General features: G+C 42.0%; 2 protein-coding genes and 1 long non-coding RNA gene across 10 annotated transcripts in view; 2 read left to right on the forward strand and 1 right to left on the reverse strand.

The window, feature by feature from the left end:
- LRTM2 (leucine rich repeats and transmembrane domains 2) overlaps positions 1-15,943 on the forward strand; it is a 29,065-nt gene extending 13,122 nt beyond the window's left edge. The window contains exons 1-4 of one of the 3 annotated variants that reach the window (XM_083572385.1): positions 3,780-3,864; positions 8,869-9,022; positions 12,441-13,031; positions 15,260-15,943. In XM_083572385.1, coding sequence (XP_083428511.1) covers positions 3,799-3,864; positions 8,869-9,022; positions 12,441-13,031; positions 15,260-15,717 — 1,269 coding nt within the window. In that variant the 5' untranslated portion in view covers positions 3,780-3,798 and the 3' untranslated portion in view covers positions 15,718-15,943. Of the gene's footprint in view, positions 1-3,779; positions 3,865-5,777; positions 5,898-8,868; positions 9,023-12,440; positions 13,032-15,259 lie in introns of those variants that run through there. The other 2 variants (XM_083572387.1, XM_083572386.1) reach the window with 2 other exon arrangements.
- CACNA2D4 (calcium voltage-gated channel auxiliary subunit alpha2delta 4) overlaps positions 1-22,734 on the reverse strand; it is a 166,854-nt gene that overhangs the window by 50,358 nt on the left and 93,762 nt on the right. The window lies entirely within an intron of this gene.
- The window catches only part of LOC310742832, a 96,347-nt gene continuing 94,272 nt past the window's right edge, over positions 20,660-22,734 (forward strand). For all 6 annotated transcript variants that reach the window (XR_014538708.1, XR_014538709.1, XR_014538710.1 and 3 more), the window contains exon 1: positions 20,660-21,691. This is a non-coding gene — a long non-coding RNA (uncharacterized lncRNA). The remainder of the gene's footprint in view (positions 21,692-22,734) is intronic.

A 22,734-nucleotide genomic window follows, 5' to 3' on the forward strand; every position in this document is an offset into this window, starting at 1 on the left:
ATGTGACCACAATGGTTTGGTCTGGGCATCCTAAAAAAACACTCTCCTCTAGATTACTGCCCACCACAGTGATAACCCTAAGATGAAAAACAGACCCCACTTTTAATGTGTGCATATCTAATACAATATTGTTATGTTCATCATATCTATCAAGACTGCATTTTCTCTCTTTCACCTTCTCTTTCTCCATCTTTCTCTACCTCTCTCTTTCTTATCTCCAAAAGATGTGCTTAATACACCTGGCATGTCCCATCTTTGCTCAGGCAGGGTCTCCAACTGGACCATGATCCAATAATCGAATACCAATGCTTAGACACAGTTAATGCTGTTGGGCAGTTGCCAATGGCCTGAGCCCTCAGGACGACTGTTTACCTAGCCACTGACTAAAAATGCTGTCTATAGCCACTTGAACTCAACACTCCTCTAAGTGGCTTCATTTTAATTTCCCCACAATGTCTCTGAAGCCCTGACATAACATTGCTCCAGAGTTGAGGTGGATAAAGCCTGGTTCTTTGTCAGTGTCCGTTTTGCCATTCTATTCCATCATGTTTCCACCTCAATCTGTAATTCTTTAAAACTTCTTTAAAATGTGTATTGTTTTTAATGTCTATTTTCCCCCAAGATACATTTTTGTGTGTATTTTACCCTAAAATATTCCTTTTTACATCAAAAGATTTATTTTTAATACATTTATTGGTATGTTTTTGAACCAAGAATTCTATTGCAAACTTCAGAGAAGTTTGAAAATGTCTGTATATGCATCGGAGGAGGAAAGGGAAAGAGAAAGATAGAGAATATGACTGGGAGATAATCGCCTTAAAGCATCCTCTATCATTTGCCAACTCTTCAGCAGAATTCTTAAAAGGCTACAGCAACTGAGAAAGACTTTAGTGTCACTGATGTGTGTGAATAAGCTCTCAAGCACTCTGTGATATTGGCAGATGCTCCAGTCCTTATGAGCTACATTTCTCTAGTCTAACAGACATACACTCGGCACCCTTGTCAAATTCCGTTTACTGCTGTAATTCTGGAGGCTAATATAATGCCACTTTGGACACAGAGCTCCTGGTTATCTGGTTATCTTTTGTTGTTTCTGTTGGCATCCGTCAGTCTCAAGAGACAATGGAGTATGTCACTGGAAGTGAAGTCAAATTGCTGTGTTAGCAGCAGCTAAGTGACCTCCTTGAGGTGCAAGCCTGGGCAATGTGTATGATGGCCCTGGACCCACCTCTCGGCCTCGCTGATGTGGTCCAAAGGCAATCAGAGCAATACGTTTGGCACCAGCTAGGCTGCAGGAGATGCCAGAAGTTGTACAAGGTGCCATCCAACTGTCTTAGGGACTCCACTCTGGATTTGTGTAGGGTTTACTCCTCAGCTTTTTCTTCTCCTAAAAATATCCCACAAGACAGAAGCCACCTTTTTGACAGTTGGACCCACTATTGGTCTTGTCCACTCAAACTGCTGGAAGCTGTCTTTGCATGCAGGGGGAGTCCCTAACTCACCAAGGGTTTGAGACCCATCAGCTACCCTCACCTGGTTTAGCCAGCCAGTCAAAGCGATTTCCCGAGGTGTGGCTGCTGTTGCACACTGACAGCTTCTAGGAGCTACAGGTGAAAGATGAGTGCAAGAGTGGCTATGTTTCATGCCTGTTTTATCTATGAGGCATTATTCATTTTGTGTTACACACCCACGTGTGTGTGTGTGTGTATCAAACTGGCTTGCGCTTCCAGCTTGTGTGTAAATCCCTGAAGGTTTATAGGCTCACTCTCCTATCAGACAATAGGAGAGATTTACCCAATGGAGATATTGCAAGGGCACAAAAGGTTAAAAACTGTAAAATATTTTAAATATGTTTATTTTTAATAATTGAAAGTGGAACACTAACACAGAGAACAAAGTTTACTTGCAAAACCAGAAGCAGTAGAGGTCAGTAATGTAACTGAGAATGATCAATGACTCTAGGAATTCATGAAGGACACAAATGTGAACAGTTATTAGCTAGGGTACCCACAGCAGCCAACCTAACATTTTGAATATCTCTAATATCTAAAATTGTTGAGACTGAGTGGAAGGGAGTGGAGTTGACTTTTTAATACACCTGGCAGCCAAAATTCAAATATGCTGTGCTATGACAAACCACAGGTCAAAGTGATCTGACCATTTTTATATTCAGGAAAGAGGAATCCAGAGAGAGAGTCCAGAGACTAGATATGATGAAGCACAGAAACTAGAATAAGTGAAGATTATGATATCAGTGTTGACAAATATAGACATTACTTTGTACTGATAGAAATATGTGGAGGAAAGTTTGTGCATGTGTTATAAACACATATGTTTGCAAACAGGCATGGATTATATAGAGAGCCTGCTGACATGCACACATTGAAAGCACATTTTGTAAAGGATAATACGATTAAGATAATGAAAAACCTATCTCAATTGCTAACATGAATCTTCATGAGGGTTTAAAATGCATATTAGGACAGCAGATCTATTTGTTTAAACCCAGGGCTCGACCCCACGCCACTACTGGGCTCCACACACACCTATGCCCACACAGATACAGTAAATCTAAGCCGAGTTGCCTGGTTCATTTACTCAGAAATAAATCCCATTTCTTTTAAGGGAGGGTACTTCTACATAAGATGTTTATGATTTCAGTCTTGCGCTGTACCTAACTTTTTCCAGATTGATACCCTGTGTCTGTTCAGGGACATGTGACTACACACTTAAATGTCACTGCACAGTAATACTTAACTACATGCTCAACCGTTTGAGATAGCAAAACAGGTTAGGGCTTTAAAGCCACAATCCTATGTTTTGGAGTGTGTAGTTCATGCTGCCAGGGGCGTCTATTTGTATGTTTATTTGTGGGTTGTTGTTGGTTTTTTTAAAAGACTGCTGTTATTTTCTGTGATGTTTATAATTATTTTGTTCTCCCTTTTTGCTTATATTTATACATCACCTTGAGACATATATGTGGAAGGTGATTAATAAATAACAGCGGCAGCAGCAGCAGCGTTAGCCTTGATTTATCAGAACCTAATATCTAATCTAGACATTCAAATCCCAATGAGGGTCAGATGTACTTTACCACATGCTCTGCGTGGTTTAATCTGAAAACCCACACCAGCAAACACAGGAACATGGGAAGCTGCCTTATAGTGATTCAGACCATTGGTCCATCTAACTCAATACTATATACCAGGCACGTCCAACAGGTAGATTGTGATCTACCGGTAGATCACCAGACATCTGTGGTAGATCACTGGCTCCCCACAAAGAAGCTCAACAACTTTGACCTGAACCCCCAAAAATGGGGTTGATCACTGTCAGTTTTTAACTCTGAGTAGATTGCAATCTCTTGGGAGTTGACCACCCCTGCTACATACACTAAGACTTGGAAACACCAAGGATTGAACATGGGACCTTCTGCTTGCAAAGGAGATGCTCTACCACTGAACCACAGTCCTTCCCCAAAGGGAGAGGAGAATTATGAAGAGTAGCAGTCCTTTTCAAACCCAAGACCCACCTTTAACTGAAACTTACAACATGGGACCCAGTTCTCTAATCACACATATTCATCTTCCTGTGCTTGCTTCTCATTTGCCAGGTATCAGGAAAGTATAGAAAAGGAAACCTTGGTAAATGCAATATGCATTGTAAATGCGACCAAGGTGTACCTGCTACAATCCTCTTTTATGCATTGTCCCCCACTTTTCCTTACAAAAATCCCATACAGAAAAAAGAAAATGGTGGTTATGATTCTGCTGTGACCCACCCGAGATCAAGTTGCTCATGACACACTTGTGGGTCCCTCCTGACCCACAAACCGAAGAGCAGTGGTACAGAGGATGCTTTAGGGTGAGGACTAGAATTGCTATCTCTCATTTTTTCCTCTGATAATGGATCTGTTCCTTTTAACTCATGGGGAGTGAACATGGTGCCCTCCCATTAGCCCTGACCATTGGCCATGCTGGCTGTGGCTAATGAGACTTTAAATGCAACATCATCTGGAGGGCATCATGTCAGCTACCCCAACTTGCCTTCAGTTTGTGAGATGAGCAGGAATTCAACAGACACAGTTTCCCTCACTGATCTAGAAAAAGGGTGTGCTTGTTGAATTTCTCTCTCTCCTACTATTGTTAAGAGCACAAAGACTCTAGGTTTCTGGAAAGAAACAATTAAATAATTAAAGGTATTTTTCTTCCAATAGATACATTTTGATGAGGCGTCTGAATGATGTTGGTAAAACAAGAATATTAAATAGATCTTAAACTCCCAAACCACAGCACAATTACTTCTCAGACGAATAAAAAATAATAATATTGGTTATATTTTGCCTGATTTTACCCTTCTGAGAGCTACAATTCCAAGCACCTTAGCAACTACAGTTCCCAGGATTTTTTGGTGAAAATCATGTACTTTAAAAGTGCTTTAAATATATGGTGAGGATGTGATCTATTAACTCTACATGCAGACCTTTTCAAAGTAGTATAATAATAGTAATCATGAGTGATAGATGAAATTGATGATGGATGTAAGAGTCTATTAATTAAAATAAGGGAATATTATCATTCCCAAATGACTGCTAATTATGTATAATGCGTTCCAGAAAATGTTTCTGTTGTAGTTAATCTTGATGTTGAAATAGATCTTAACATTTTATTTTTTTTAAAAAGGTAGCCTCTTTCAGGAAAAAGTTTCTTAAAAGGGGATGGTACTCAAATTGGTCAAATCCTCTAACCTAGAAGCACACACAGGGATGCCCACACATATGGAAAGAGGGAGGGAGGGAAGAGAAAGAATGTGATGACTTTTGTGATGATTCAAAGGTATAGGAAATGCACTTTGCACATGCTCAGAAGCAACTCCTTTGCTGTTATTTCTTCATAGATTTCCATCTAGGTCATGGCATTTAACACAGATTTCAGGGTTCAGTGGCTGGGGGGGCAGCTAAAGCTCTCCACATGGCTTAATTTGAGCCAAGATTCATCAGACTTTAGCTCTGGAACCCGTATTTAATGCTAGTACACAGCCTTGGGGCATATGAAGTAAGAACAGTGCCTCAGTAAACATGCAAAATGCCTTTTCTTTAATTCCTGCACATCACCTGTTTGTTTTTTTGTTTTTGCACTTGACTGGTAAATATTAGCTGTGTGAACTGACATTCCAAAGAAAAACATTGTGTTCAAGGTGTTGTGTGGGTAATAGGAAGGATGCAACCGAGATGTGTGATCTGTGACAGCCCATTCACACAGACAAGCCATCACGATGCCACGAGAAATGTGGATATGTGCAAACCAGCCCTAAGTAAGAACAACAGGCAATTTACATAGGAGTCAGGGAAAGAGCTTTGAGGTTAGACTGGCATGGCTCCCAGTCAAGCTCAAGTGCTTCTTTTTTCTTTCTTTTTTTAAGAAATATGTTTTCTGCCTTCATGTCCTCAGCACAATCAGGTAGCAGCATTGTTAAGTTGTCCTTTTGAAAGGTGTACGTCTCTTTGGTTGTACTTGAGCCCAGCCGTACAGGTGGATTGTTGATAACATCAGAGCAGCAGCTGTAGAGCAAAACCAGGCTGAGCGATGGGGGTGGGAATGAGAGAGCCAAAGAGAGTGGCAGGCAGTTCCTAATACCTCAGGGAGGGAAGGACAGGATCATTCCACAACAGGATTTGAAACTGATCAACTCTCCAGCCCAGCCATCCAGCGCAGCCTGCTAAGTCTCTGTGGCTGTCAGCTTAACTCTGCTGCTGGTTCCTGTGGGGTAGGGGAGTTAAATAGGACACAGACTCGGAGAGGAGCAAACCTCTTTGCTGGGAGTCAAGGAGGCAGAGAAAGAGAGGAAAGAAGGTGGAATTTGGCCAGAGCCCAGGCTGATAAGCAGAGCATCTCCAGGTAAGTGCTCCTGCTGTGTCTTGGCAAAAAGGGGGAGAGGGAAGGAATATGTCCAGAGGATGCTCCAGCGGCTGGTTAAGAGCACTGGGGTGGGAGCCCTGAGCTCTGGCAGGCGCAAAGGGGTTTGAGGCGTTCCCTTTTGCAAGGAAGTGCAAGGAGCGATTCCAACTCTCTCTCTCTTTTTTGGAATGTGGTTTGTGTGTGTGTTTTGTGGGGTGGGGGGGCAGGCAGATATTTTGTAAACGCTCTTAATATCTTTCACCTCGGCATCCTCGTGTCAGATTATCTCTCTCAACAGCTTTCACGAATCACACCAAATCCTCTCGCCCTCTGTGCTGTGTGATTTTAAGAGCCTTTGGGAGGATTTGACTGCCCATCAAAATAAATGAATGAGGGGAGGGAGGAGGAAAGGAAAATGATGGACACGGACTGAGCTTCGGGCATATTATACAAATCTAAAAATAAAGCCAAAAGGGAGACATAACATTTTCCAAGAGCAGGCGGGGAGGAACTGGGAAAAGAGGGAGGAGGGAGGAGAAGCCGGATTTTAGTGGGCATTCTCGCCCTTTCTGAGCCAATAGTGGGTGGGCTGCAAAGCTTCCCCCTGAATAAATCTGAAAAAGCAGCAGGAGGAGTGGTAAATGACGCTTCCCAGAAACAGTGACCCCTCCTGCCCCTGCCTTTGGTAGCTAAAGGGCAGGGGGAGAACCTGTTGTCATGGTGGCTCATTATAATCACCAGGGGATAAAACTGATTATGCTGGGGGTTTCTAATTAGGATGCTCACCTCCTCTGACATACAGACACTTCCTTTAGATTAAAATGTAATTCCTGCACCCCCCCATACCTCTGCTTTCATTTGTTTGCTCTTCAGCTGCTGCAAAATTAAATCTGTATAAACCACCAGCACTCTCCCCTCAAAATTGGAGATGGGAACTCCTGTTGCAGGCATCTCCCCCGCTTTGTCACCCAGAAGGGATGAGGGGGAAGGGAAGCTTAGCGGCACAAAAGAGCTCCAAGCAAGTCCCTAGGGGCATGACTGTATGCATTTTATGTACTTATTTTCTCCCAATGGGTTCTGAAGCCCTGATTTCAGTGCAGCACCACAGCTGACTACACAGAAATTGGTAGGCTAGGCGATACATTTGCGGTTCACCAGGTCTAGTCTTCCAACTTCTTCCTAATGCTGGGGACATGTGAAGTAGCCTTGGATCGAATAAAGTAATCCTAGCACTGGTTCACACAAGCCTGTGCATGTGCATCTCTTGATCATAGCGTCAACTTTCCCCTTTTCTTGAGAGGAATCCTATTCGGAATAAGGGAATTCCCCTTAAAAAAAGGAAAACGTTGACAGCTATACTCATACACCTGAAAATCAGATGACTATCTGAACTAATTAACAGCATTATATATGAAGTGGCATGAAAGGTCTGTGATGTTAAACCTTCAACAGACCAAGTCACACATGCATGTCATCACTTGATGCTGTGGTCATCAGATGGTGAGCATAGGAAATGTATACCACCAGACCGCTCTCCATCTATCTCATTGTCATCTACACTTACTGGCCACAAGGTTCCAGAGAGGAGTCTTTCCCAGTCCCACCTGGAAATGCCAGGGTTTGAACCTGGAACCTTTTACATGCAAAGCATATGCTCTACCACTGAACTGCACTGTGAACCAGCTTCTAGGGTGTCTCTAAGCACATGAAGAATGGCTTCCTCTCGCCAGTGAGAAGCTACACACATCTGGGATTAGAGGCAGGATGTTCAGGTCAGAAGATTTAGCTTCTGAACAGGCTTAAAACTGGCACTGGGATTTCTCTTGTTGCAAACTAACTGAGGCAACCATGACTCTATACAATGTATTTCTACTACATTTAGCCATGATGGTACCATTTATTAATTGGGAATGTTTATATGTCTTAGGGGTGTGTGGGCATCGGACAGCATTTGCAGTGGGGAAAGTGGGGTGATGATTAGGAGGATGTCCTCAACCTAGCTAGCAAGGAACCTCCAACAAGCAGTTCCATGTGTGATTTATTAGTTCTGCTCTGAACTTAACACACACAGGAAACATGTAAAGCAGGCACAGGGAGGATTCAAGAGTTTCCTAGAGGGAGCAATGTTTTTCCCCACAGAGCAGAAGAGGGATTGCATCAAATCAATACTGCCAGACATGGAGTGGAAAGAGGCTACTTCAGGCCTTTTTGTGCAAGTTCCTCCATAATTGTTTCTTGTTTGTTGCACATAATCTGCACATCTTCCCTCAAGTTTACTCTTTTGTTGTAGCAACATTGCATTTTTTCTGCTATCAAAACTGCAATATTTCGTAAATGCAATTCATTGCACTTTATGTGTGGCGACAAGGAATGTTGGACACACAAATAGGATATCATTTGTTATGTGATTAGTAATTAATGATGCAATTTAAACCCCTCCCATCTACCTTTTTGCATTTCTCTGCTAAAAAACTCCAGTACACCTGCACTGATATAGCCAATTTCAAAGCAATGAACAATCCTTGTTCATTATCTAATATTGCTTTCTGATTAAGGTCCATTAAAATGTGGTTTTCTTATATCTATGGGTTGGCAGAGTTCTTTCAGCCTTTTTTCTACACTCCCCTGCCAGCCACCTCATCTCATCTTTTTGGCCTTCTCCTTCACCAGCAGTTGAGAAGCACTTCCAAGATGGCACCATGCCTACTCTGAGCATTCAGATTTCCCAGAAAAATTGCTCCAACTTCCCTACACATACCTAGCAGAATTTTGGAGATGCTTTTCCCTCTGCCAATCCTCAGTGAGCAGATTTTATTTTATTTATTTTTTATTTTAAAAAAATTACTAAAGATGTCTCACCTTGCCTGATAGTAAAGCCAGTTAATTTCAGTGAGGTTTCTCCCAGACCTATATATGATTCTGTTAGACCCCTGATAGCCATGTGCTCTTTTGTTCTGCTTTTACCTTCTAGATTCATCAGACTGCTGTTCATTCCTGCAAGAAAGTGTGCCAGCCTGGCTGGCAGGCACAAGACACCACGGGGAAAACAGTAACCATCATGCTGTCTCTGAGTGGAGGCTACTGGTGGAGCAACAGGCTTTCCCTGAGATGGAGAAAAACTAGCTGTAAGTACTACCCAGGTTGTTTGCTAAGCGGGAGGCTGTCCCCTATTTCTCCAGTGAGGGGAAGGGAGAGTGTTTTTATTTCAATAGTGAGTGTAGTGCTCAGATCCCCCCCCCCTACGAATGACAAGAAGTGTAATGCCAAAGGAAGAAGCAACGGTGCTTTCACATGTTGCAGATAATAATAATAAGTGGTTACAGGTTGTGATTTGAACAGGCTTGAGAGTGGTAAAAGAGTGGGTACCAACTTGCTCTTAATGCCTGAAGGATGCCCAATATGCAAAGGAACCTTTATCACCTCCCACAGTCAGTCCTGTATATGTTGGTATCACAACAACCCACAAAAGTTAATATTTTTGCCCTCTTAAAAATATAACACCCATTATTTTGCAGTACAGAGAAGGCCAAACACTCACAGGGAAAAATTAATGATGTGAGGACCTGTGATGCACATCTCAAAACCATTTCAGTTCATGACAGTCATGTCATACGTTGACCAGGCTATTCAATTGTCATAGTCACATTGCAAAGGACTATACTTAAATTTTAAGTTGCTCTTTCCTATGTTACAGACCACATTAACTATATTCACAAGCTTTACAAATGTCAAAGTCCAGATGGTGTCATTTGTGAAGCAGCCTATATTGGCCCAATTCCATTAAACTACTCATTGCGGTGATTCTTACAGTATGAGGTTCAAGAAGTTGAGTTAAGTCATACACTAGGGAAAAAAGTGGAAGCAGTGGTATATTGATGTGTTTCGTGTAATACTTGCATGAACATACCAACATTTCTTTCCCACTAATAGTTTCCAAAAGAGCTCACATTGTTCGTCTTCTCAGTGAACAATCCCTGCTGGGGCATTAGCTCCAGAGTTTAAAAAAATGTGGATATGACAAAGCAGGAACAACAGAAGTTTAAGATAGGCTAACAGCACAAACCTATGCAGACCTACTTAGAAGTCCCATTAAGTTCAGAGGGAACTATTCCTGGATAAGCAAGTATAGGACTTCAGTCTAAGTGTACTCCAGTGGAACCACCAAGCCATCTCTGCAGTGAGTTATGAAGAGAGTTATTTTTGTTAATGAGGATACATGCAGCTAAGCTAGGCAGGGGGTATAAACTCACACCAAAAAGAAAGACTAGGGGTCAGAACACAAGATGCCGATGATATTTACAGAGGAAATTATTTCCTTTTGCCTAAGAGCCTTGCCTTTGTTATACACCCTTGCTTCCTAGATTGCCATTATAAATTATTTACTCTAAACGCCACTGAGCCCAGACCTAATCTTATATTCCTGGATCATCTTACTACAGTCCTGAACATCTCACAAAGTAACATTACCTTTTCTTGACATAAGATCATACAGTATGCTGAATATTTCACTTAGACTATTGTTTAGTAGTTAATGCTACTTTTCATGAGACAAAAAATTCCTGCCTGCTCTGCTGAGCATTCACAGGCACACTGCCTTTTGAGATCTGAGTAACCATACCTGTATCCCTAAATAACCACACCATGACCTTACTCTTTTGCCTAGTAGATATTGTTGGAGTTTTCTTCAGGAAGACATGTAACATTGTCCCCCTGCCTCTCTCAGCCATCATTATAGTAGTAGAGTTGTGGTGTAAATTAAAATTCTCAGGAAATTATGCACCCAGATGTCTGGTAGGGGTAGCAGTACTAATGGTGGTTTCCCAGAGGTGCTCAACTAGGGGTTAGAGCAGAAAGGATGGCATCTGCTAAAACAGACATAGAAGAGTGTCACCTATATAGCCTTACCTGATACATTCTCACCTTTCCCTGTACACAAAGCAGCTAAATGTGCTCTCATCATCACAGATATCACTGTATAATTAATATGGTACTTCAGTCAAGCATCCAAGAAAAGCAAGATCACTTGCACAATTCATGTCACTTTCCCTTCCCTCTTGTTCTTTCAAGCATCATCCTACATCCATAGAATGAGATACTCTGAGTGGAATTAAATACCTCTAGACAGAGAATACCAACTCTGGTGCCAACAGGATCTGTTTTCTGGGTTCATGGCATCCATTGTAACATCTATGCTATTGACCCTGGCCTCTTCTTAGTAGAAAGGCTGCTGTGAGGCCACAGAACACCCCCACCCTCACCGCCTATTGCTTAACTTTTGTTAGGAGAGTTGGGGTAGAAACTTGAATCAGCATCTGCTGGACCTGTATAGATGTCAATTCACTTAACTGAGAGGAAGAAACTTATTAAGAATCCTTCAGATTACAGACTTTGTTTGGAACCTGAAATGGTTCAACAAATACCACATTACTTAATACCAAAGACTGTGTGGGAAACAGGTATAAGATTTGGATTTAGCCCTTGAATTAGGTATCAGTATTCAGGTCCATATGCATATTCATTGGTTTTGGAGTTAACCCAAATCCAAAATGTATGATGTGCTTAGAAAATGAAAGCAGTCTGCAATGCTTTTTTTCAACTGTAGATCAAGGGCTGCTGACTTTGGGAACATTTATTCACCTTTAAGTTATTTAAATCAGGTAAAACCATCTAGTTTTAAGATTCTTTCATTCCACGGAAGGAAGCAAATGGAAGGGCATTTTCTTTGGGGGAACACACCTTTCAAACGTATTGCCTGCTTTACTTCATCCTTTGAGTGCTTTTTTGTTGACCTTCAGAAAATTGTGCAAGGTTTCTCTTTCAGGCTTCATTATTTAGGTCTTAGATATGTAGCATGGATTTTAGTAGTTCATGTGTAACCAGGGTCTTTGGACATTGGCTGCAAAATGCTAAATACCTTAAAATTTGTACTGGGGTCAAAATCATCTCTGTCCACCACAAATCCTGTTCTTAAGAAAACACAATGAATTGATAATTTGCTTTCTAAGTAACAACTTAAAGGTGTCCAATTAAATATTATCAAAACTATTCTGATAATTTAGAAAGAGTTAGCAATTTTCTATTCTAGCTCTGAGTTGTTCTTCCATCACGCTTGGCTTTATTGTATCTATTATATTGAAGCACACTGGAATTAGGCAGCAAAGCCCTCTGGGAATATGCTGACCTTTCTCCCCCACCATACTGTAAGAATGTTTATTCCTTAGCCCTGCTAGCTCATAAAAGGCTAAAAGGAAGTTCACACTGTGGGAATCCATCTGGCAGTACAAGGATTCATCCATGAGGAAGCTCATTTGGTTATCAGTCTAATCACAGACTATTAAGAGAACTGAGACTATTAAGAAGCTATCCTGTATAGGGTCAAACCAACTGGGCATCAAGCCACAAGGTAGATTCTTCTCACTAGACATGAGAAGACATTCTGCATCTGGCTGCAAAGGAAGGCAAAAATCTTAAGTGAAACTGTGCATACAGTCTACCAATGATGATGTTTTAATACATGTTCTTTCTCCCTCTTTTCTTTTGCAGTGCTTGCCTGTTGGCTTTCATTCTGTGCAGCAGAGTCCCTCATTGCTTGTCCCTCCCTTTGCAAATGCAACAGCGGTACTCTAGAGGTGGACTGCAGTGGCTTGGGCCTTTCATCTATCCCCTTGGACATTCCTACAAATACCAGGACCTTCCTTTTCCTCAACAACCAACTCAGCATTTTGCCAGAACAAACTTTTTCCAATTTCTCTGCCCTCCAGAGACTGGATCTTTCCAACAACTTCTTAGACCAACTTCCTGAGAACATTTTCAGAGATCTAGTAAACCTCACTGAACTACAGCTGAGGAACAACAGCATCAGGAGCCTGGATAAAGATCTTCTGCAGAACACTGTTCTTCTGCGTCAGCTGGACCTCTCCATCAATGGGCTTGCTCAAATCCCATCAGGCATTTTTGATGACCTGCCCTCTCTCCGTTGGCTTTCCCTCAGGTCAAATCGCCTGCAGAATTTGGACAGGGTGACCTTTGAGCCTTTAGTTAGCCTGCGACAGTTGCAAGTGGGGGACAACCCCTGGGAATGTGACTGCAACCTGAGAGATTTCAAATACTGGATGGAATGGTTCTCTTACAGAGGTAGGTACCACTGAGAGAGGTCCAAATCTCAGTATTGAAGGTTATGCACTCCTAGTCTTTCCTGGCTATAAAGGGCTGAAAAGGAGCAGCTAGACAGAAAAGAGAGAGAAGTTGGACTGATCAGGCTGACCTAAATTCTAATTCTCAGATATGGAGAATGGTCACTATGCATTATAATGCTGCCGTATTATGTTACAAAGTCACATGTTGTAGTTGGAGTTGCAGGTTATCTTCTCATCCAAATTTCTCTTTGCAAATGCTGACAGTTGTCCAAACTTTCAGAAGAGGATATAATTGAAGGGATCAAGATGAGGAAGGGGTCTAGCCCATCTGATCATTTTGGAGTTTCTGGATTCACTGGCTGCAAATCACTACAGTGGGGAAAAGATCAGGGGAATGTGTAGTTGCTAGAATGCAAAATGAATTACAGAATGCATTCAGATATTTTCCTTGATAAGGCAATTTCACTGGTGCTAAACACCAAACAAAGCAGAGGGAAGGTCAGTGGTCGTATTGCGCAGTTTGGATTTTGACCTTAGTACTACCAATTATGTGCAAGATTCCCACAGTGGACTTTGCCCTCTGCTCTCTCAATGGGGATTTCACTGTTTCAATAGAGCCAGTGCCCAAGCAACCATAATTTTATATCTAAGTTCTCCCATCTGGGGGAAAAATGGCTCAGCAGCATATATGTCAATGATGATGTGTTAATTAACAGTAACCTTTGAGTCAATTAACTGTAGTATGTTGTTATTACTGATGGAAAATGTTAAATATTTCTAATTGCTGAAACACTATAACCTGAGCTAAAAGCAAGAGCTTTAATTGTTGGCTACCCTTTTTGATACAGGCAAGTTCCCCTCTCTCTCTCTCTCTCTCTCCCTTAGTAATGTCATTGATTGTTGTTCAAATTCTTTTTCCAATTCACCTTGTGAGTCTGATTTTGGGCCAAGGGCAAGTTAAACATTGTTATAAAGTGTTAGTAGACAGGAAAAAAGCAGCAGCAATGTATAGGACATTCTTCTTACATTGTGTTGAAACAGAAAGCAATAAAGGGCTAAAGGTAGCAGGATCTCTTAGGGTAGCAATCAATATCTGTTTTGCTCTTGGATACAGAGGACTCTTGTTTAGCCACACGTTATTAGGGGACTCTAATCTACTAGAAGTTTCAGCCTATGAAGGCTTCTGAGTTTCATGGACAAAATCTCAGTGACATCAGTTATGCACTATCAACACTGCTGGTGGTTATAAGGCTGTGGAAAAAGAATAGCTAAGCTGGTGTTTTTCAGCATATTCCACAAAGACAATTATCCCCATAACTTGAGACTGTCTTGCGTCTCACACTTGTCACCTAGAAAAATGCTTCCGTTTCCAAACAGAATGTTCTCTGTGTAACACATTTCTTGACTCAAAATGGCCAAATGCTTAGTTAAAGAAGGGGTGGGTGGGTGGCTTTGTTGTTGGCATCCATCTGTCTAAAGAGACAATGGAGTGAGCCCCTGGGAGGTGAAATCAAACTGCTGCATTAGCAGCACCTAAGTGACTTTCCTGGGGTGCAAGCCTAGGCAGTATGTATGGAGGTCCTGGGCCTCACTGATGTGGTCCAAAGGAGAGCAGAGCACCAACTTGGCTGCAGGTGATGTCAGAGGTGTACAAGGTGCCATCCAACCATTTTAGGGATTCCACACTGGATTTGTAGGGTTTACTACTTAGCTTTTTCTTCTTCCGAAGATATCCTACAAGGCAGCAGAGGCTTAGGATCACAGTTTTACTTCTAGATGGGCTATCTTCCTAGGTTGCTGAGTCCCATCTGCCCCTCACTTCCCTCTACAGCACATACAGAAACTGCCTTCTTGATCATTGGTTCCACTATTGGTGTCATCCGCTTCGGAGTCTGTCTTTGCATGCAGGGGGAGTCCCTAACTCACCAAGGCTTTGAAATCCATCAGCTACCCCCACCTGGGGTGTTAGGGGAGGGGTACTACCATCATGCTCCTTCTGGGGTAGTTTGTCCACCTTTGGTCTCCAACCTGCACTCAGCTCTCACCCGCAGCTCCTAGAAACTCTCAGCATATGACATAAGCTACACCACGGGAAGAGGGAACGATCCCTGTGTATTTAAGTGCTCAGCCACAGCAGCTGCATTGAAATGAATTATTGCTCTGAGCATGATGTGATCTGATACCAAAATAAGGTACTGAATGTGCTTCTTTTTTCTTATGGCACAGGAGGAAAGATAGACCAACTGGCATGTACCCTGCCTAAGGAGCTACGGGGGAAAGATATGCGCATGGTGCCCATGGAGATGTTTAACTACTGTTCCCAGCTGGAGGATGAGAACAGCTCTACCGTACTGGACAATATTGGTCCTCCTTGCAGTAAGGGAGCCCCGACTGCTCCCAAGCCTAAAACAACAACTCCTGAAGCAGAAGAGGATCCCAGTGTGGGTTGCCCCCAGAAACAAAGATACCGGCCTGTCAGTGTGCGCCGAGCCATTGGCACAGTCATCATAGCTGGGGTGGTTTGTGGCATCGTGTGTATTATGATGGTAGTGGCAGCAGCATATGGCTGTATCTATGCATCTCTCATGGCTAAGTACCATCGGGAGCTGAAGAAGAGGCAGCCATTAATGGGTGACACAGAAGGTGAACATGAGGAACAAAAGCAGATTTCCTCTGTGGCATGAATACCTTATTGGAAATTAGTGGCAGAGGAGAACAGGATATGAGAGGCCTATGGCTTGGGCCTTTCCACATCTTCCAAGACATACAGATGGACTGTGCTGCTGTTCCATTCATCCAATTAGTAAAACATGCTTCTGGGTTCAGAACACCTGGCTCTGGGTTCAAGTCCCTCTCACTTGCCTCTGTCCTCATGTACTTCCAAGTGAATAAACTGTAGTCAGACCTCAAGTGCTTATCATTTTTCCTCTTTGCACAAGACTCCCCACAGATGCTCATTTATGGGGAAGTTCAGCCAACCCAGCACTATCTTGCCTCTGCTTCAGTTCCTGACTCCTTCAGAAACTCCCATACCACCACAGAATCTTTTACCAACAAAACAAGCAGCCAAAGGCACTAAGACAACTCCTGTGAAAGTGTCTAAACGTCACAGGTTGAGTCACTGATATTACTGCATGACAATCTACTCCTTCCCATTAGCTGTATATTCAGAAAAACCCAGTTCACAGCCAGCCCAGAACTGATGAAAGGCCTGTAACTGAGTGCACAATATCCACAGGGAATTTGACTTTCCTGTTTTTAACATTACAAAGGAATTAATATCCTTTTACATAAAAAATACGCATTGCGTATACTCACTCTGTTGTGTAGTCTAGTCTACACAACAAAGGGTGCAGACAAATAAAAATATTAACATAGGCTGATCACCCACAGACTTATTCATATACACACATCTTTCCTTTGCATACCATCTGTAGATTACTATTTGTAGAGCGCTATAAAGTGTGCCAGCCACTGCCTGATATGGATGATAATTTATGATCCCTGCAATGAAGGACATTAAAAAGTATTTGAAGAAGAAGCAAAGGTGAAATAAAGGAAGGATGGGTCGTGACTATTAAAACGAGAGTTACTTTGGGAAGGCTAATGTGTATCCTCCAAAAGGGAAAACATTTTTTCTGGGATATTAGAGAATTAATCTGAAAGGCTCTTATAGTCTTTGTGGCAGAAGTGGGTCTCTGGAAGGGATTTAAGAGGAGAACAGCCTTTCTGATCTCCTTAGAAAGAGTATTTTGAGGACTTGGGTAGTGGTGGGGAGGAGTATGGAAGTGGTTTTATGGAAACAATACACACTGTAGGTCATAACCAGAATCATTAATGTGACTATATGCAATGTAACACAGTGTGGGTCAGATGGGGAGAATTGGACAAAATGATTTAGAGCCATGAATAAGACATCAAGGAGTATCAGTGTAAAATGTAGAGAGAGGAGATGCTGTTCAGGGTCAATGTTGGTCAGCTCTTCATGCAAACACTCTACTGATATAGGCATGTATGAATAACGCTGGTGCATGTAAGCAGCCATGCAAGAGTCCTACTCAAAAACAGGGAGAGTAGCATTAATATTCTCTGCAGCATCCATGCATATAATACACACATACATTCAAGGAACACACAGATGCATACATGGGCACAAGCATGCATGTGCACATACACACTGAACACACATGAATTCTTATGCAGGGTATCCTTCCCAAGCTCAAAGCATATTACATTAGCCTCATTTCTTTTCAAACTGATGGCAGGGAGGAGGGAACCAACATAAGGACTCATTTTATATCACTGAAAGTGGGATAAAGTGCTGTCTCCAGGGGAGAGCACATATTGCCATGGTAACCTGCTCTAGCCCGTCACAGCGGGTATTCCTGGGATAGGAAGATGACACGAGAGGTCGTGCAGCCGCAGTTTTTGTGGATACTGTGATCCTTGCAGTCATGAAAAAAAATTGGCAGCTGGCCCAGATTCCAAGGTATCTCTCTAGCAACTCAGGAGCAGAGCCCAACAATCACCTTAGTTGGGCATGGAGCAGGTCTTCAGAATTCTTCCTTCTTTTGTCGTATTCTTATGCCTTTCAATGAGCTCAAGTTCTTTCTTTAACTGTTGCTGCTGGTTTGAGTAGAAGCAATGCTTACTTTCCTTTAATTCATCCCTAAATCTCCTGTCAGCAAACAAGAACACTGTGAAGGACTCAAGATTACATCTTGGGAGCAGTAATTCAACCCTCTACCATCCTATTAGCAAAGAACTACCACATCCCAAAAGAGGGAATAACCTTCAGACAGAGAGGCGTGGCAGGAAAAAAATTCTCATGGAACATTAGAGAGGAGACGGTGGGAAATGAGATTCATTCATTTATTAAATTTGTATCTCCTACCTTTCCTCTCAAAGGAGCCCAGGGCAGCAAACATCAAAATGGTAAAACAACACAATTTAAAGTGGTATCCAAACGGTGAATATGGCTATGGCATCTAATTTTAAGATCTGTGCAGAAGGTCAGCATCAAGGTAAGAGGCAAATTCCAAGAATGGAGGATAGACTCTTTCTCTCATTACGTACCATGTATGTATTGTGGTCCCTCAAAGTGTGCAACTCCAATTCCGCTTTATCCCAGAATGATGGGCAAAACTAGGCTACTAAAGACTCTAGCTAATGTATGTATGTATGCCTGTATTGCTCCTACTGCATATATACCCAACAAACTAGCACTGGCACTCTGCCTGCTAGATATACAATTCCAACCTTACTGTCTCTATAATCTTCCCAAAGGAACGTACCTCTGTAACATACATACTGGACAGCACAATTATACTTGAAATTGGATTTTTGTCAGAGCTGTATATTTATAGATCTCTATTTTACTTCTAAGAAATAATTATGACATGATTGCACAGAACAAATGATGTGTGCATGTGTGTTTAGAGGATGAGAAGAATTGAGGAGCGCAAATTAGGTGTGGGGGGGAATCCCCTTCCTCTTCCATTCCCTATTCTCACCTTTGGCAGGTTTCCCTTTGTTGCCAATTACATTTTCTGTTTTCCATGTTGTGAGTTTAATTACAACTTTAAACTTTATTCCAATTTATCATTTGATATGGCATAGGGTTGGCCCTGATACTTCCACATTTAGAAATCCACATCTGAAAAGGGGAAGTAAGTGAAGGGACAAAGTAAGCGTTTGTTGAGAAAAGTAAGGGTGTTGGGTGGATAATGTTGGTCCCAAAGACACTGGAGTACTTGGGTAGTAAAATGGGCTGTTGAGAATGCAATAAGCCAATATAGGAAGTGTCCTCTTTCAAGCTACTGGGAAACTGTGCCTTCAGCTGTAATCAGAAGGTCTGGAATGATCTTGTTACATCATTTAGAATTCTTGAACTAGGGTTGAGGAAACTCTATGAAGTCTCAGAAAATATGCAAAATGTCATGCATCCCAACACCTTCCATTCATATAAAACCACAATATATACCTGTTGAAAACACAGAGATTTAGACCATCTGATTCTTATATGGCTGCTACAAGTATATACTCTGGCTGTGGGCAGTATAAATAATCAAAAGAAGAAAGGGTTTGGATCTACCAATTTCATAATACTTATTCCATTTGAAAAAGAGGTTCACTTGCATAACATTTCAGAACTGCTGTTCAAGTGAACTGAGAAGATGAATATCTTAGCAATAGGGCCCTTCAGCAGAATCAGTATACTCTTTCTACTGGTTAGAGATCAGCATGCATACCTGTACTAAACTACCTATGTATAAGACCAAAATACTATCAGAAGTATATGCATGTGTAACTGTTATGCTGAGATTATTCGGGAGTTTAGCGATATGCCATCAGTGTTAAAATTTGTATATACAAGACCACAGGGCACTTCACAAATGGCACAAATAATGCCTATTAATGTGCCACTTGAAAACTCTCTTACTATGGGATCTAACATAGGGAATAGCCCTAATACTCCATAACTATCCAGCTATTAATTTTAATAACCAGACTGATGTTTGTTTCTCTGTAGGTATGAGTAGGCCTGGTTTTGAAAACACATGCCAAAGTGCCACCACTGAAAATGAAGCAGCATAGCTCTCCTGTGGGCTTGACTGGTGCTGATCAAAACAGATTGGAAGATAATTAGAAATGAGAAAGGGGTGCAGTGCAAACATTCATAATGCATGCACCTGTTAACATCACTGCAGAAATCCGGCATACAAGAGGTTTAAGTAAAAATTTCTACATCACTTGTGAAAACTCCCTTAGTATGCTCCAGGCTATTAGGTGCAGCCAGCAGCTGACAGCTAAGGAGAGACTACCCTTTAAAAAAAAATGTTGGCAAAAAGCCATAATGAAGGACAACCTAATTCCTTTAGTAAAGGTGGATATAGACAAGACTGCTTTCCTGTGCTGGTAGGTCAATACAGCAACCAAGGAAAGTTTAGCTCCTGGTACAGTCACACTATCCCAAGAAAACAAGAGGTAGGCACAGTTCCTCGGGGTGGGGGTCTTGAAAGGAGGACAGATGGCACATACAATTCTTTTTTTCTGTTAGAATTTAAGGGAGAACCAGTTTTTAAAAAGCAGCTGAAGGTATATTATATTTCTGGCTTGTTGTTTTAGAAGAATAATAAAGAATGTATTTTCCTATGCAACTCATGCTTTACGTTTGGTTTGTGGAAATAACCTACTGCTCTGCAAATTTTCTGCAAGAATGAATGAGTGCAAGAGATTCTCTAACATAAAGGGGAAATACTCAAATACACAAAGAAACAGAAGGGACCAGAAGTGAAGCTAAGGCAATTGTTTAATTTGGGTTGGATCACACCTCTACGAATCTTGCACCAAGGGGAGTTGCCAGGTTAGTTTGCTGGAGCAACAACAAAATTCTTGTGGCATTTAAAAGACTAACAAATGCATTGTGGCATATGTTTTCACTAAGTTCATTTTATGAGATATATGATTATCCTCAGTTGGCAGACAAACTCATCAAGCATGAATGCGTGTGTACACACACACACATACACCCTAACTAATGATAAACATGCCTATGATGAAGCAGACTCTACTCCATGAAAGCTCACACAATAAAAGTCTTTAAAGTGCCACAAAACTCTTACGCTATGCAACTTTTACAGCTCCTTGGATCTGCATCCCCGTCAACTGGTGAACTGTGCATGCACTAGCTGGCTTGTACTCCAGAATTCTTCAGACCTACTCAAGCTGCATCCAAGCAAGATCCTGTTATGCACTGACCATGTGCTGGGGGGCAAGGAACTAACTCACCAGGAACTGCTCATACAGGAGCAAAACAGGGTGCCACATGGCCTCTGCAGCAGAAACTGTGCAGGCTAGCCCATAAAAACCTATCCTTGCTCCTGGACATTTAATACCTTACAAGCTCTCTTCATACCTCTTACAACCTTAGATTGGTAAGAAACGCATATACAGACTGTATCCACTGCCCCTGACTGGCTAGGGAGCACTGTGCAAATTATGCTTTCACACCTCTCCCTTCCAGCATGCGATATTGCTCCTTTCCCCTCCTTTTTTTTTTTGGTCTCTTTCATCATCATAATCTCTCTCTCTTGCCTCTCCATGAGCAGCTGCTCTTCAGATATTCCTTTCTCTGATCTTCTCAACTGTCACTTCTCAACTGTCATAGACGATCCCAAGCCCCCACATTCCATCTGCCTTCTAAAAAGGTAGCTCTCCTCCACAAGCAGGGGCTTTTCTCTGGCCATTCTTTCTCTTGACACAAATCCAGGTCATCTGAGAAGGAGAGGCACAGCGGAGCCTTTGCGCCAGATCCAAATTTAGATGCCGGTTTGGCTCTAAATGACTTAGCCTTTAAGGGTATTGTAAGCCAAGGGTGTGATGTAAATGAAGAAAACTACGTGTATTTGATGAGGAATTGAAAATATGTTCCTTCAGACACACGCTCCCTAATGTGAAGAACTTGAATCGTTTCCAGAACTTTGTGGAAGTAGTACAGAAAGCCTACCAGGAGGGTGCTTGGCACAGGACAGCTCTACTTTGCTCTCCATTTCATTGCATGTCAGACTGTACAGGCTGCTGAAGCCTTTGCCAGCAGGAATGAAGACATATAGAAGCCAGAAAGAGCAATTCAGCTCAATTTCCAAAAGGAGGAAAGTAAGGGCTGTACACTCTCTTTCCATTTCCCTATCAGTCTGCTGTCATTTCCCTATCTTCTGACCATAACTCTGTGGGGAGGGGCTATGTCCCATGTTCAGTCATTGGCATTTCTAGTTAAAAGGCTCTTGGGTAACTGGTGATGGAAATTCATATTGTGAGGAGTACACTTCCCAGCTCCCACTGCCACTGAAGTCAGCAGTTTTTACATTATGCAATGGTATCGTAAGATAGCATGGGTTGGGTTTTTGAGTGGAAATGAGGAGAGGGTGTCAAAGAGGGAACAGAACTAATAACTATGCCCAGGGCTCACTTGCACAACCATGATTCACATTTCAATACAAATCACTGCAAAATTATTCCGCTATTGTAGTAGTTTGTGCAGTTATTAGAATCCAGAAAGCCAGATATGCCCATCACAAAAGCGCAAAGGGAAAAGCTATAAACTGACTGCAAATTAGATCCACAGATCATGCAATTTCCAAGGCAATGCACAAAACCCCTAGTATCCAGATGCTTATGTAAGAACTCTACATCCATGACTTTTTGAAAATGTTAGGAGTGAATGTGACCAACAGCTGTATCATGCAGATACACTAATCAGAGAGAATACATGAATTTGTTACTTTGAACCTGTCTCAGAGACATAATACAAATCTGAATACACCTAATCTCTGGATATGGTCTTCCAAGTGCTTGACAACCCTCCTGTTTTTGTACTCCCAGGCAAGCAGTGAAAACAGGTCTTCGCAGTCCCTGGTGTGCTCTTGGGCTTTATTCAGTGCAAGGATTTACAAGTTGTAGACACTTGGCCCTGGCACAGGGCATACTTTTATCTTTAAACCAGATTAGGACAGGACAGTGATTCAAACAGAACTCCTTCAAACAGAGGACTGCCATCTGTAGATTGCCCTCTACAAAAGATTGCCCTCTGTAAAACAAGACACATACATGGTCACTCTATTTCTGAATACCAGAAATACTACTAATACTGCTTTTGGGGTAAGATGCTTGAGAGGGTGATGGCAGTCCAGTTGCAGACA

This window comes from Podarcis filfolensis (assembly GCF_964270895.1).
Source record: "Podarcis filfolensis genome assembly, chromosome: 10".
Classification (NCBI taxonomy): domain Eukaryota; kingdom Metazoa; phylum Chordata; class Lepidosauria; order Squamata; family Lacertidae; genus Podarcis; species Podarcis filfolensis.